The following is a 12552-nucleotide window of genomic DNA, read 5'->3' on the forward strand; positions in this document are numbered from 1 at the left end:
ATACTTCTTACAACTTGTATGTAACAATGTACAATTACAAATTAATAATATGTTGAAAATAATCATAAGTGGGGGTGAGTTGTACCACTGGCACAATCACCCCAGACCCACAAGTTTGAAATACTAGCATGATCCAGCAGTTGAGAGCTAACATCATGCTAACTCTATAGACTCATTGTGTAGCCTGCTAAAGTACTAAAACATGTGTGAAATGTTTGCCAATTGTTCAGACACTATAATCAAAAAACCTTAATCATAGAAATTTTACTTTGAAAGGGAAAAAACAGTTTTTTGAGCTAAAATGTGCTTACCTCTCATGCCATGTGTCTCTTTTCTTTGGAGGACGAGTAAAATGGATGGCTTTTCAAAATTATGTGGTGACATGACCAATTTCTTCTATGGTTTTCCAGAAACAAGGGGTGGATCTACTTCCCCCCTGGCACAAATCACCCCAACTGCTGCGGATCATTCAGTCAGTCATCAGTGACAGCATCAAGCATAAACCAGTTGCAAAGGTATTGTATTCCTTTGGTACAAGACGCCTCTTTGACCAGCCAACTAACAGAAACACTGTCAGCTGGGATTGGCTCCAGCGCCACCCCGCGACCCTGTACGCAGGATAAGCGGTTGACGATGGATGGATGGATTTCAGTACCCCCAAACTAATCAATTACTTTGTATCAGGTTGATTTTAAACTGTGAAACGTGATTCGAGACTTAGAAGCTGGAAAAGTTTGATTAAAAGACCACAATATATTTCGAAACCGATATGAATCTCATCTTCTTTGTCCTATCGATGTGTTCTGGGATTGTTATGCTGCGTTCCAGGAAACTCGGAATTGGAACCTCCAACTAGAAAAAGTACTGTGGAAAGCATCTTTAAGTGGAATTTCCTACTTGTGAACTCCGAGAAAAAAACATGTACCGCGACTTCACGAGTAGCAGCTGAATTACGTCACAAAACAATGTCAGCGCCCATGGAAGCACACACTGTAAATGGTAAACCATAAAATAAAAGGCAACAAAACGTATATTTGCATGTATTTAAATTACAATAATACATACGTATGTCATATAGTAAAACCTGTTCTGCATGTACATTGATGTAGAAATATGTTATTAGGTAGCTGGCTACAGTAAAGAATCTCATAAAGTCATCTTCTCTGCATAAAAATTATTATTTAAAATGCCAAAAGATTAGGAAGTGTAACCTACAACACTGTCTTGAGGATTACCAACTGATGTAGCTATCGGAGTCCACAGTTAACTAGTAACTTATGCATTAAAACTGCCATCCTTTTAATTAACATCTAAAGTACTGCTGATGGTGCAAGTGTGTGTACACTGTGTCACGGTCAGCCATGGCTTTCGTTCACTTTCGGCATCATGCACCACCATGCACCTGGAATGCTTTTAGGTTGGGAGTCGGATATTTCAACTCGGAAATTTCCCAGTTCCGAGCAGTCTGGAACGCGGCATTAGCACAGTTTCCCTTTCCTCTCAGCTAGTTAGGTCTAACGTTAGTCAAAATGGCGAGCCTCATGTAGGGGTCGAGTGTGATTATCTGTGACATTTTCATCACTTTTAGGGAGTTAATTTTGTTCCTGTGCAGCTTTCCTAACAAACATGTTCGCAAACATAGCTCTGCGAACTGTTTTGAAATCGTCGGCTGGTGTTTTGCGAGAAGGCGGCGCTCTGTGCTCTGCTTTGTCCGCGAAACCCTCGACATGCAGCTCGGCTTCATTGTCAGGACTGAGAGTCAGCTGTGGTAAGTGTAAGTGACAGAACCCGAGGAAGCCTATAAAATAGAATTAGAAATAGAATTTCATTATTCCTGGCTGTTTGTAACGTCTGTCCACATCTAGCTAGTTAGCTAACACCAACAGCAGTAGGCACCGTTGACAGAGAGCTGCAGAGACAGAAACGAGAGTCACAGTATGCCTGACAACATAATAGCTAACAGTTTTATGGAGATAAATAATGTCTGAATTTCATTTAAGCACATTAATTAAGTGTGGACAATGTGGGCTTTCCCCCACAGAATGCCAATGTTAAGTATTTAACTTAGCCTAGTTAACTTACATAGCTTGCACTTGTAAAGTTAGTAAACTGAAAATGTACGTTAACGTTAACACCCAGCACAGCCAACGATTTTACAGAACTCATAACGTTACGTAACTGTTAAAAAGTGAAACATCAGCACAGTAATTTATCTGTAAACATACACACATAGACCACAAGAGTAAAAGGATAAAGAATAAAATATATGTCAGTTAGTCCAACAGTAAATTAAGTTTGCCTCAGACAGCAAGAATGATGGCTAGCATGTCAATAATTACAAAGCAGGTATAAGCCTTTTAACTATTGCTCCAATAAGGGCATTTGGGGAGTAGGGTAGAGAATAGATTGTCTGTCTGTATTTGCTTGGTCACAGATTTACCAGTCAAATTAAAAGATAAATCAGCAGAAGTTTAGTTTGTTTCTTTGTTTTTAACTTTGTTATGTCTAGGCTAGTAGACACAAGTGCAGGGCTAAGGTGGGAGGAGACTGGAGTAGAGAGAAGTGGAATATTTACTGCAGAGTTGAAGGGATCAGATATTGAGCCAGGGAAGAGCGAGGTAGAGCTGAAGACTATATGTGCGCAGAACCGGGTTGCAGGCTTCTTTGCAGAGCTGGTGGAAACCATAGATGAGAGTCCAGAGTGTGGGAAGCAGAGCTGAGCAGGTCCAGAGCAGAATCTGGGGATAGTTGAGCCGGAGGGGGTCCAGGGAGAGCAGATGGGATGAGCCCACTTTCTAATAATGTAACTAAATCAACAAGTTATTATGCAGTATTTACTTTTAACTTTTGTTATAGCCTACTATTTGACATTCTGCAATGGGCCCAATTGTTTAACTGTCTTCATTATCTTGTTTGTTGTAGTCTGCTGTTGACTGATTCATTTTAAAATGTAGGCTGTTTGAATATTCAAGTCCTAAAGTTGAAAATCGAATACCTACCCAACGAATGAGTATGTGAAGATCCCAGTCTAGCCCTAAACCCAATATGACCCATATGTGCAACATCCTGCAGATTTGTTATTGCAAACTTCACAATGTGTTTATGTGTGTGCATCTTTGTCTGCTAAATCTGATGCACCATCTTGCTTCATCACAATCATATCAAGAGCCTCTACTTTCATTTCCCACCTCAAGTCTACTAGAATGTGATGACTTGTTTTCACACAGTTGCATACTATTTTCAGCTCACTGGTAGTCACAGATGTACAAAATCTTCTTTTACAGGCCCGCCTATGCAAGTTGGCCGCTTCTTGCAGACCACTTCCCTCCTCAAATTGATGACAAATGCAGTGAAATCACAAATCCCATGTCAATCAATAAATGAATAATTTCTTAACCCAAAGTCAATAATAATAATTCATTTGGTTGGGTTTATAGTTGATAGACTGAGGAGAGTAAAACACATAAACAGCATGCTCTATCAGACTACCAATATAATAAAATGAAAAATAGATTGCCTTGCAAATGAGTTTTCTATTTTACATAATGTTAACCAACAAGAAGAGTTAACACTTTGTGAAAATAGTTCTAATGGACGGAGAGCACTGAGACACCATAACAGCTACAGTGGACAATGATGTTAGTTTTGTATATACACTATATTGCCAAAAGTTTTAGGACACCCCTCTGAATCATTGAATTCACAGGTTTATAAAATCGAGCATCTAGGCATGCAGACTGTTTTTACAAACATTTATGAAAGAATGGGTCACTCTCAGGAGCTCTGTGAATTCAAGAGTGGTACTGTGAAAGGTTGCCACCTGTGCAATTAGTCCATTTGTGAAATTTCCTCACTACTAAATATTCAACAGCCAACTGTTAGGGGTATTATAACAAACTGGAACTGGGAACAACAGAAACTCAGCCACGAAGTGGTGGGCTACATAAAATCACAGAGCGGGATCGGCGCACAGTGTGCAGAAGTCGCCAACTTTCTGCAGAGTCAATAGCTACAGACCTCCAATCAACGTGTGGCCTTCAGATTAGCTCAAGAACAGTGTGTAGAGAGCTTCATGGAATCGGTTTCCATGGCCGAGCAGCTGCATCCAAGCCTTACATCGCCAAGTGCAATGCAAAGCGTCGATGCAGTTGTGTAAAACTGCTAGAGCAGTGGAGACGGGCTCTCGAGTGACGAATCACGCTTCTCTGTCAGGCAATCGATGGACGAGTCTGGGTTTGGTGGTTGCCAGGAGAACGGTACTTGCCTGACTGGGCCAAGTGTAAAGTTTGTTGGAGGGGAGATTATGGTGTGGGTTTGTTTTTTCAGGGGTTAGGTTTGGCCCCTTAGTTCCAGTGAACGGAACTCTTGTGCTTCAGCATACCAAGACATTTTGGACAATTTCATACTCCCAACCTTGTGGAAACAGTTTGGGGATGGCCTGTTCCTGTTCCAACACGACTGTGCACCAGTGCACAAATCAAGGTCCATAAAGACATGGATGAGCGAGTTTGGTGTGGACAACTTGACTGACCTGCACAGAGTCCTGACCCCAACCCGAGAGAACACCTTGATGAATTAGAGCGGAGACTGCAAACCAGACTTTCTCGTCCCACATCTGTGCCTGACCTCATAAATGCACTTCTAGAAGAATGGTCAAAAATTCCCAAAACCTTGTGGACAGCCCTGAAGAGTTGAAGCTGTTATAGCTGCAAAGGGTGGGCCAACTCCATGTTAAACCCTACAGATTAAGAATGGGATGTCATTAAATGTGCATGTAAAGGCAGGCGACCCAAAACCTTTGATAATATAATGTAAGTCTGGATTTTCGATGGAGGAATTAAGCACCAGTGTTTTGAGGAAATTGCATCATTTAGTGTTTTGATTATATTGATATTGAAAACCGCTGTTATCACACCACAAGATAAATGCGTAGTTGTGTTTTATCAGGGCTGTGTGGCAGCCATGTTATCCAGATTATCTTGGGTTGTGCTCTTCGTGTCACGCACTTTAAACATGTTGTATCATCATCCTGTTAATTTCTTCTGATAGGATAGAAGAGAAATGTTAAACATGCAGCAATGGAGACAGGATCTCATTCATGCTAAGTGGCAAATAATAATTTCTGGTTTTGGGTTTGGTCACTAGCAGAAAGTTTTTTCCACATGCAGGATGTAAGTGAAAATCACTTAGACCGTACTTCTGCTCAGATCAAAATTAAGTGAGGATTCGATCGAAAGAAAGTTGGCCTCATCATCATCAGACTTTTGTCTACCTTGTCCCCTTGGTGTCTGCTATTTAGTAGCCTCTTCCCCAAACTGAAGGACTAATACAGATGTATGTTGTACAGATTATGTTAGAAATCTTGCTGCCATTTATTTTTGGGCTGCCAGTCAGTGAAATCTTTTAGAACAGGGTCTAGTCCTACTTACAATGATGTCAAATGGGGGCAGGCACTCTACACTCAAAGGGCAGTATCATCTTGGAATATAGGCGTCTGTGGTCCTGGTCCTGTAAGTGTCAATACTAACTTTAAGTCCTATTTATCTTCCTTGCTATTATGTTTAATTAACCCATTGGAATTAATAAGAAGATGGCAGCATTATTACAGATTGACATGTTGAGTGGTGAAGCTATCTTAGATTTCTTTGAATATGACTCAGTATTGTTTAAACAGGCCAGGGCCTAGCATCACAACATACTGTTGCTACACTTTACTATTGTCTAGATTTAGATTTCCTGTGCACATCTTGATATACAAACCTGCATTTTGATTGAAAGTGTGTCACAGAGAAAAAAAAAAAAAAAGAAAGTGTGCCACAGATGTGCTGATTCAGTTCTATAGTAACTTCGACTGGCAACCACTGATCCTTTGCTGAGCCCATTTGTTGTGTGTCTGACAACATTAGATCCCATTCCATCACCTATTTTTCAGGCTTCAACTGCTCAAATTAACTATGATCTCTTAGTTTTATTGTGGTGTTTCCATCATTTTGCCCACTCACTACACATTTATTTTATTTATTTTTTCTCTGTTCCTCTCTCAGTTGCAGGAGGCTTTGCTCTTCCACCACCAGTTAGACATTATGCTCGGGCTGCAAAGAAAAAGAAGACGGGTATGTTATGAGGCTGCGTTGTCCACTTTGTGACATTTTTGAAGTGCTCACTTTTCATCCAAACCTGTTTCTTCCAGGCCCCGAGAGCCAGCTCAGTGATCTTCCACCAACAATGCTGAAGATGGATTATGCATCTGTACCCCTCGCTCAAACGTAAACAAACATGCATACACTTACATGAAATGAGTAAATATTTTATTTAGGTTAAGTATTCACTGTGCAGTCCCCTCCAAAAGTGTTGGAATGGTAAGGCAAACTGGGTAAGGGGACTGTATATCCATTGTAAGTATGTTCACTAGATTGATAATCTTCTAACACTATTTTTTAACAGGAGTGATGATCTCGTCAAAAGACTTCTTTCGCTGGAGTTAGCGAGTCATGTGAGTTCACGTGTCCCCACAGATCGCCTCGTCATGTTTTTTCTCTACCTCTTGAAACATGCACTGATTTGCCACTTAAAGAAGTCATAAACATGTAGTTTATTACTCTGTGTGTGTTCACATCTTCAGAGTGAAAAGCTACAGCTGAAAAAGGAACAGCTCATTGCAAAAGTCCAGAAGGATGAGAATGACCGCAGCTCAGTGGAAGTTCAGGGTGAGTTGCTTTACGTGTCGCATATAATGCTTTCACTGAAATTAAAAGATAGGATAAAGTGTAGTTTAACTGTATGTTGATTCAGTCCCCCTTTAAATGTCTTTTCCTTCAGTGGCAATTTTGACTGCAAGAATCCGAAACTATCAGGAGCACTTGCAGAAACATCACAAGGTGAGTTCCCTTGCAAGCTAAACGGGAAGATAAGATGTTCCTTTATTGATCCACTGTAGGGGAAATTCAACTTCATTTTAAACAATGAAAGTAGAACCAATAATCAAATCAGAGTGAAATATGTAAAATATACATACACATTATATACAATGAAAACAGAATATGCTATCCTTGTGTACATCTGTACATCTGCAAAGGAAGGCTGTGGACAGATTTAATCAAAATTCTTAGATGACGTAGAATGCCACAGGGCAGACAGTTGACTTGCACCACTAGAACATTCATGTATGAAAGATGTATGTCTCCCCACATTTCCTCTCTGCCTTCCTCTGTTGTAAGGCATGCGTGTTCTACAGGATATCCTGTGTACTCCCCCACATTAAATAAGGACATGAGTAACACGGTCATGGTTGGAAATTTCCAAGTTACATCAAACATTTTTGTTGAAATTAACACAGGTAATTAGGTGTTTCCTCATAAGCCCAACGCCAGACTTTTATGTTTTATTTCATTCCAGGACAAAGCTAACAAGAGGCGGATGCTCATGGCCATTGACCGAAGGAAAAAGCTTTTGAAACACCTTAGGTTGGTTCGCTATGATGCCTTTGAGAAAGTGTGTGAGCAGCTGGGCATCACTTACACCTTCCCTCCAGAGTACTACAGACGGGCCACTCGCCGCTGGCTAGCCAAGAAGGCCTTCTGCATTAAGGTAGCAAACAAATTACACCATTAGTCTTTGTATGTGTGAATATGTATAATGTTTTTCTTTGGTTGTATATAATAATGGTATCAATTGGAGATTATATATATCTATAAGATCTAATATCTATATCTTTCATTGCACACTAGTGAAGCAATAATGTGTATTGTGTCTGACAGCATTTCTCTGGCTTTGTGTAGGTTAACGTGTACACTCTTCTAACTTGCCAACATGTACAAGGTGTTATTTTGGGCCACCACTGACACTTGGTCATGTGCGTCTCTTCTCAGGTCTTCAACGAAGTGCAAAAGCAGAAAGCAGAGCAGAGGCTGAAGATGAAGCAAAGTTTAGCCTCCGCAAACACAGAGGCAGCCAAGACAAAAGCTGTTGACACCCAATGAAAGACAATAATAATGTATATTACAACATGGCATGTGCATAAACAACATGTATTGCCATCATACAATATTTGCTTTTGCTTTCAAGTTGATGTCAGAATTTAATGGAAATAAAATGCACCAGAAAGTTGTACCCAAATGTACTTTGGAAATCTTTTTGTACTGAAATATATGACTCTCAAGTAGATATGTTTAATATTTATCTGTACAGAACAAGTGAGGCAGGCCATTGATCTCACTTGTGCGAGGTATTAACTGAAATAAGGAACTCAAATTGCCAGATAATAAAGAGAAATTTGGCAGTCTGGCTACACATAATGGCTAAACTGCTGAATGTTCCACTGTAGGCTGCATCTTAAAGGACTCAACACTGAAACCTGTGACAGGAAACTACTGCTGCACTGCTCTATGTCCATTCTGTTGCACCCTGGTCGTGATGTCAGCTGATATTTTTCAACCAGCTGTCTGAGGCAAAACTATGAAACTAATAGAATATTTAGTTTAGATAGATTTCTGCAAGCCTTATGCAGAATTTGTGAGTTACCATTATGCCAACACTTGTCAGTATAACATCTGGTGACATGACAAAATTTTATGGAGCACTGATTGGCTTGTGGTCAAGTGTTTGTGGAAACGGGAGATAGAAACAATAACACCTGCACAATAAGATGACTTCACCACAAAAGTGCAGGAAATAAGACATATGAGAAGCTTATAATGTTCCATTGTTGTTGGCAGCCTAAGAGGTGTTGGTGAAATCAGTCCTGTTTGAGGATGTACTGATAGGGTTGCTGCGTTATAGTGCAATGGGTCTCTTATTTTGTGCAAATATCAAAAGGATCTTACAGTAATGTGATTTGGTACATCACCTCAAACTGTTGCCATATGGTCACGATTCAATTTCATATCCAATATGCTGGATAACAACAACAATAAATTTCAGAGATATAAGCATTACTAGTTTCGGATTGCACTGTATGTATAGGCTCCATCATCTTGGAAATGTCCAATCATCTTCCAAGTTATTTCATACTTAAGACTTGGAACACTGACAAAAGCAGCCCTGTACTCGCATGTAGTTTTGTACTGGTTCAAATCTAAATAAATGCATCCATTCTTTGAGAAACTGCAGTAGTGACATGACTTTGGTTGGTTAAAACCTCAAGCTGTATGACAAAAGGGACGTGATGCATTTGTGGTTGGTTTATGAACGCATGGTCTAAACCGTGAATTCTCTGAACGGCGCTAATCATATGTCAGATTGGAAAACCATTTAAATTGAAGCCATCACTTTTTAACAGATACATGTGCCAGTGATCTGTATCTGTTTGTGATTAAACCCTCTATCATCCTCAAACCAAAGTAGCAGTTCTCGTTAATGGCCTTTTTTGTCAGCGAATCACTATAGATGTTTGTCATCCTCAGAAATAGCAGTTTGTTGGCAAACCAGCATTTCGCAGCTAAAGCTCGTCACAGCTTCCTGTGTGGTGCGCAGCTTGTCAGTTTGATCAGGAGGAGTGCACACTGACAGACTCTTCTGGTAAGTGACACCTTTTTTTCTTCTCGCAGTAGATTAACTTAAGAATTCTCCGTTAATTTAGTTAAACTGATACTGCTCATAAACCATTTGCAAAGCATTTATATTTTGTACTTTTTAAAAGTTGCACATTCACAAGAAATTATTTTTGACAGCATTGATACAAGATAACATAGGCTGTCACATGTTCTTTTGTACTTCAGGTTAAGTTATACCATCATATTCATTTTTAAGCCCTTTGTATGTAATAGTTTACATACATGGCTCATAGTATGATCATTCATACTTATCTATGGTGACATTTATCAGTCTGTGTCACAATAACATACTTTTAAATACCAGTATTATGATCTAGAACGGTCCTGATTAACTATAGACTTTATATAGTGATAAAATCCTAAAGGGAAAGAAGCAATCTATCTGAAATCTGCAATATTTACAATGTTTCAAGTCAAGTCTTATATTATTTATATACATATACTGGCATATATACATATTTTCTGAGCAATGTTAGTTGATGGGAAGCTAAGGTGTTATAAACGGGTTGTGTTCAGAAGGATTATCTTGAAACACGTTATATTTCAGGTTAAGATGCCAGAAATGCAAAACAATGATCAATAAATTAGTGTGTAAATCACAAAAGCTCAAAGCCACAAACTAGTTTCTTGTTCTGTGTTACAGAAGACGTCCATGAAATGTTTGTTGATACATTACATGCTTTGCAGGAAGATTTATGAAAGCTGATTGAGCTGTATAAATTACACATTATTTCTCTTTTAGACTAATTCTCCAATGGAGAGCACTAGCATATATTTATTATACATCTGAATCATTCTATGAAAAGTCAAAGTCAGGAAATTAATAGCATCACATAAAAGTACTCATGACAAAATGTGAAAGCAATTGTGGCACACGGAAAGACTGTTTTAGTCATATCTCCTACAGCTTTTCCACCTGACACAAACTGCGTTGTTTCTTTATTCCAATGCTAACAACTGAAGGTGTTCCTATAGGCAGCTAAATCAAAAACTACAAGAAATCCAGTAATCAAAAATGTCGAACCCAGTGGTCACTCATCAACCAGGTGCAGGCGGCTATGGGACAAATGTCCAAACAGGAGAGTGGAGCACCGGCCTGTGCTCCTGCTGCAGTGACATGTTAGTCTGTGAGTATCCTATCATTTAAGATGCTTAAATTTAACATTATTATTTTCCAAACACCAAGCACACACTCGGGCATTTACATGATTTTTCTCTTTCAAAAATTCACAATGAAATACACTTCTATTGTGTGCAGGTGCTCTTGGTTGCATCTGTCCAATTGCATTGAGCTGCTACACAGCAAACAAGTATGGGGAAAACTGCTGCTTGGGTTGTTTGCCAGGAGGCTTAACTGCCATGAGGACTCATATGAGACTGACCTATGGTATTCAGGTAAGTTACTAATTAATTACTGTACATTCAAAACTCTTTAGAAGACCCTTGCTCATGTTTTGGGTGGTGCTGTAAGTGTCCTACAGGAAGCCAGACCTGTTTTCAGTAACGTGGCACTTGCGACAGCCAGAGATTTCATGAACATGTGAAATGTTGGGTGTTCCCTGAAATTGAGAAACCTGAACTGCAGCTCATTTCCTCATAAAGGGTTGGTGTTCCATGTTGTGATTTTTTTACAATATTTTAACCACAGGGAACAATAATCAATGATGCCTTGATGACCTTTTGCTGCGGAATCTGTGAGACATGCAGGATGGCACGAGAAATCCGCATCAGGAATGGAGACATTTCGCCGTAACAAGGCATAAAGGATTCTGGCCCATACAGTATTTTCTCTTTGTTGACATCCAGCCATTGTGGAAGTAATTTGTTTATGCCTGTAGCAGGCCTAGCTTTGATAGAAACAACAAAGAAGGCACAGTTAATGAATTATGCAATTCCTGCCATTCCATAATTTTTCCTATAGTCTTAAAATATACCTGTGTAACAGTGTCACAAAGTGCTGTTAAAGTGCATTACTGTAAAGAAATTGCAATGTTCAATCACTCACAACATCAAAAATTTCGTTTAAACATGATCCATTGTGTATAACATTTTCAATAAAAATATTGTTTAATGTTATTTCATTTCCTTTTAATGTAGGAAATTATATAGCAACTTAAGATATGATGATCTACATGGCGCTCAGACAAGAAAATGTGTCCTATGTGGATTATTTTGGTTATAATTAACCCTTTCTTAAACCATTTAATCACACTCTTTTTGGCTTAGTGAACCTGACCACTTAAAATAATGTGTGTACTTATGATACTTTATCACAAGGACATCAGGTGAGAGCATTTCAACAAAAGAGTAATTTCCTTCTCCAATTTTTTCATTAGAAGGATTTTGTAGAGGCTTGTAGAGGTAAAAGTATTCAGTATTTCACAAGAACAGACGCAAAATCAGAAACAAGAGAAGGATCTGGTGCCCTGTATGTTGGAACCACTGCTGTCACTCACTGTGGTGCAAGGTTTGTTCAGATATGATGAAAACACCATGCATAAATTCATTGAGTTTGTATGTTTTCTTTTTTATTTTCAAGTCTCCTTTGGAGCATTTGCGATTTAATTGCATGTACAATCTACTGAACAAAGTCATACACAGTCCATACACACTGCGATACACACTGCGGTTATATTGAAAAATTCACACTGCCTAACCCCTTCCCTTCCATGTACGTCAGAATGCACAACGCTATGATTGGTGTTTTTGCCTGTAGCAGGCCTAGCTTTCATGCAAACAATAAAGAAGGAGCAGCTAATGAATTATGCAATTCAATGTATTAAGTGTGATTTTACCTGTTGCCTTATAATATACCTATGTAACAGTGTGACGAAGTGCTACTGATTTGCATTACTGTAAATAAATTGCATTGTTAAATCAATCACAACATCATTAATTACATTTAAACATGATCCACTTTGTACAACATTTGCAATAAAAATGGGATTGTTTAATGTTATTTAATTTCCTTTTAATGTAGGAAATTATATAGCAACCTAAG

General features: G+C 39.0%; 2 protein-coding genes across 3 annotated transcripts; both read left to right on the forward strand.

Moving 5' to 3' along the window:
• The first annotated feature begins 1507 nt into the window (after window positions 1-1507).
• On the forward strand, window positions 1508-8115 carry LOC119897373 (28S ribosomal protein S15, mitochondrial-like). Its single transcript, XM_038711019.1, has 8 exons — window positions 1508-1768; window positions 6045-6113; window positions 6191-6266; window positions 6445-6493; window positions 6623-6707; window positions 6820-6878; window positions 7396-7587; window positions 7869-8115. The coding sequence occupies exons 1-8, from the start codon at window positions 1627-1629 to the stop codon at window positions 7977-7979; spliced, it is 783 nt and encodes a 260-aa protein (XP_038566947.1). The 5' UTR covers window positions 1508-1626; the 3' UTR covers window positions 7980-8115.
• Window positions 8116-9369: 1254 nt separating this feature from the next.
• Window positions 9370-12432, forward strand: LOC119897376 (cornifelin-like). Of its 2 annotated transcripts, none has more exons than XM_038711024.1 (4): window positions 9370-9516; window positions 10527-10678; window positions 10810-10946; window positions 11200-12432. In XM_038711024.1, the coding sequence occupies exons 2-4, from the start codon at window positions 10567-10569 to the stop codon at window positions 11302-11304; spliced, it is 354 nt and encodes a 117-aa protein (XP_038566952.1). In that variant the 5' UTR covers window positions 9370-9516; window positions 10527-10566; the 3' UTR covers window positions 11305-12432. The 2 variants fall into 2 exon arrangements, with proteins under 2 accessions (XP_038566952.1, XP_038566951.1); XM_038711023.1 differs by having other exon boundaries at window positions 9411-9516; window positions 10515-10678.
• Window positions 12433-12552: the final 120 nt, after the last annotated feature.

Source organism: Micropterus salmoides, unplaced genomic scaffold (genome assembly GCF_014851395.1).
Source record: "Micropterus salmoides isolate LMB-PRFRI ecotype aquatic unplaced genomic scaffold, ASM1485139v1 Ms_hic_scaffold_11, whole genome shotgun sequence".
NCBI classification, from domain to species: domain Eukaryota; kingdom Metazoa; phylum Chordata; class Actinopteri; order Centrarchiformes; family Centrarchidae; genus Micropterus; species Micropterus salmoides.

Bases quoted from the DNA above. Each gene is read 5' to 3' on its own strand.
- LOC119897376 (XM_038711024.1), top strand. From the start codon at position 10,567: ATGTCGAACCCAGTGGTCACTCATCAACCAGGTGCAGGCGGCTATGGG. The intron at 10,679-10,809 runs GTGAGTATCCTA...TATTGTGTGCAG, and splicing joins CTGCAGTGACATGTTAGTCT to GTGCTCTTGGTTGCATCTGT. The intron at 10,947-11,199 runs GTAAGTTACTAA...TTTTAACCACAG, and splicing joins GACTGACCTATGGTATTCAG to GGAACAATAATCAATGATGC.
- LOC119897373 (XM_038711019.1), top strand. From the start codon at position 1,627: ATGTTCGCAAACATAGCTCTGCGAACTGTTTTGAAATCGTCGGCTGGT. The intron at 6,879-7,395 runs GTGAGTTCCCTT...ATTTCATTCCAG, and splicing joins ACTTGCAGAAACATCACAAG to GACAAAGCTAACAAGAGGCG. The intron at 7,588-7,868 runs GTAGCAAACAAA...GTCTCTTCTCAG, and splicing joins AGAAGGCCTTCTGCATTAAG to GTCTTCAACGAAGTGCAAAA.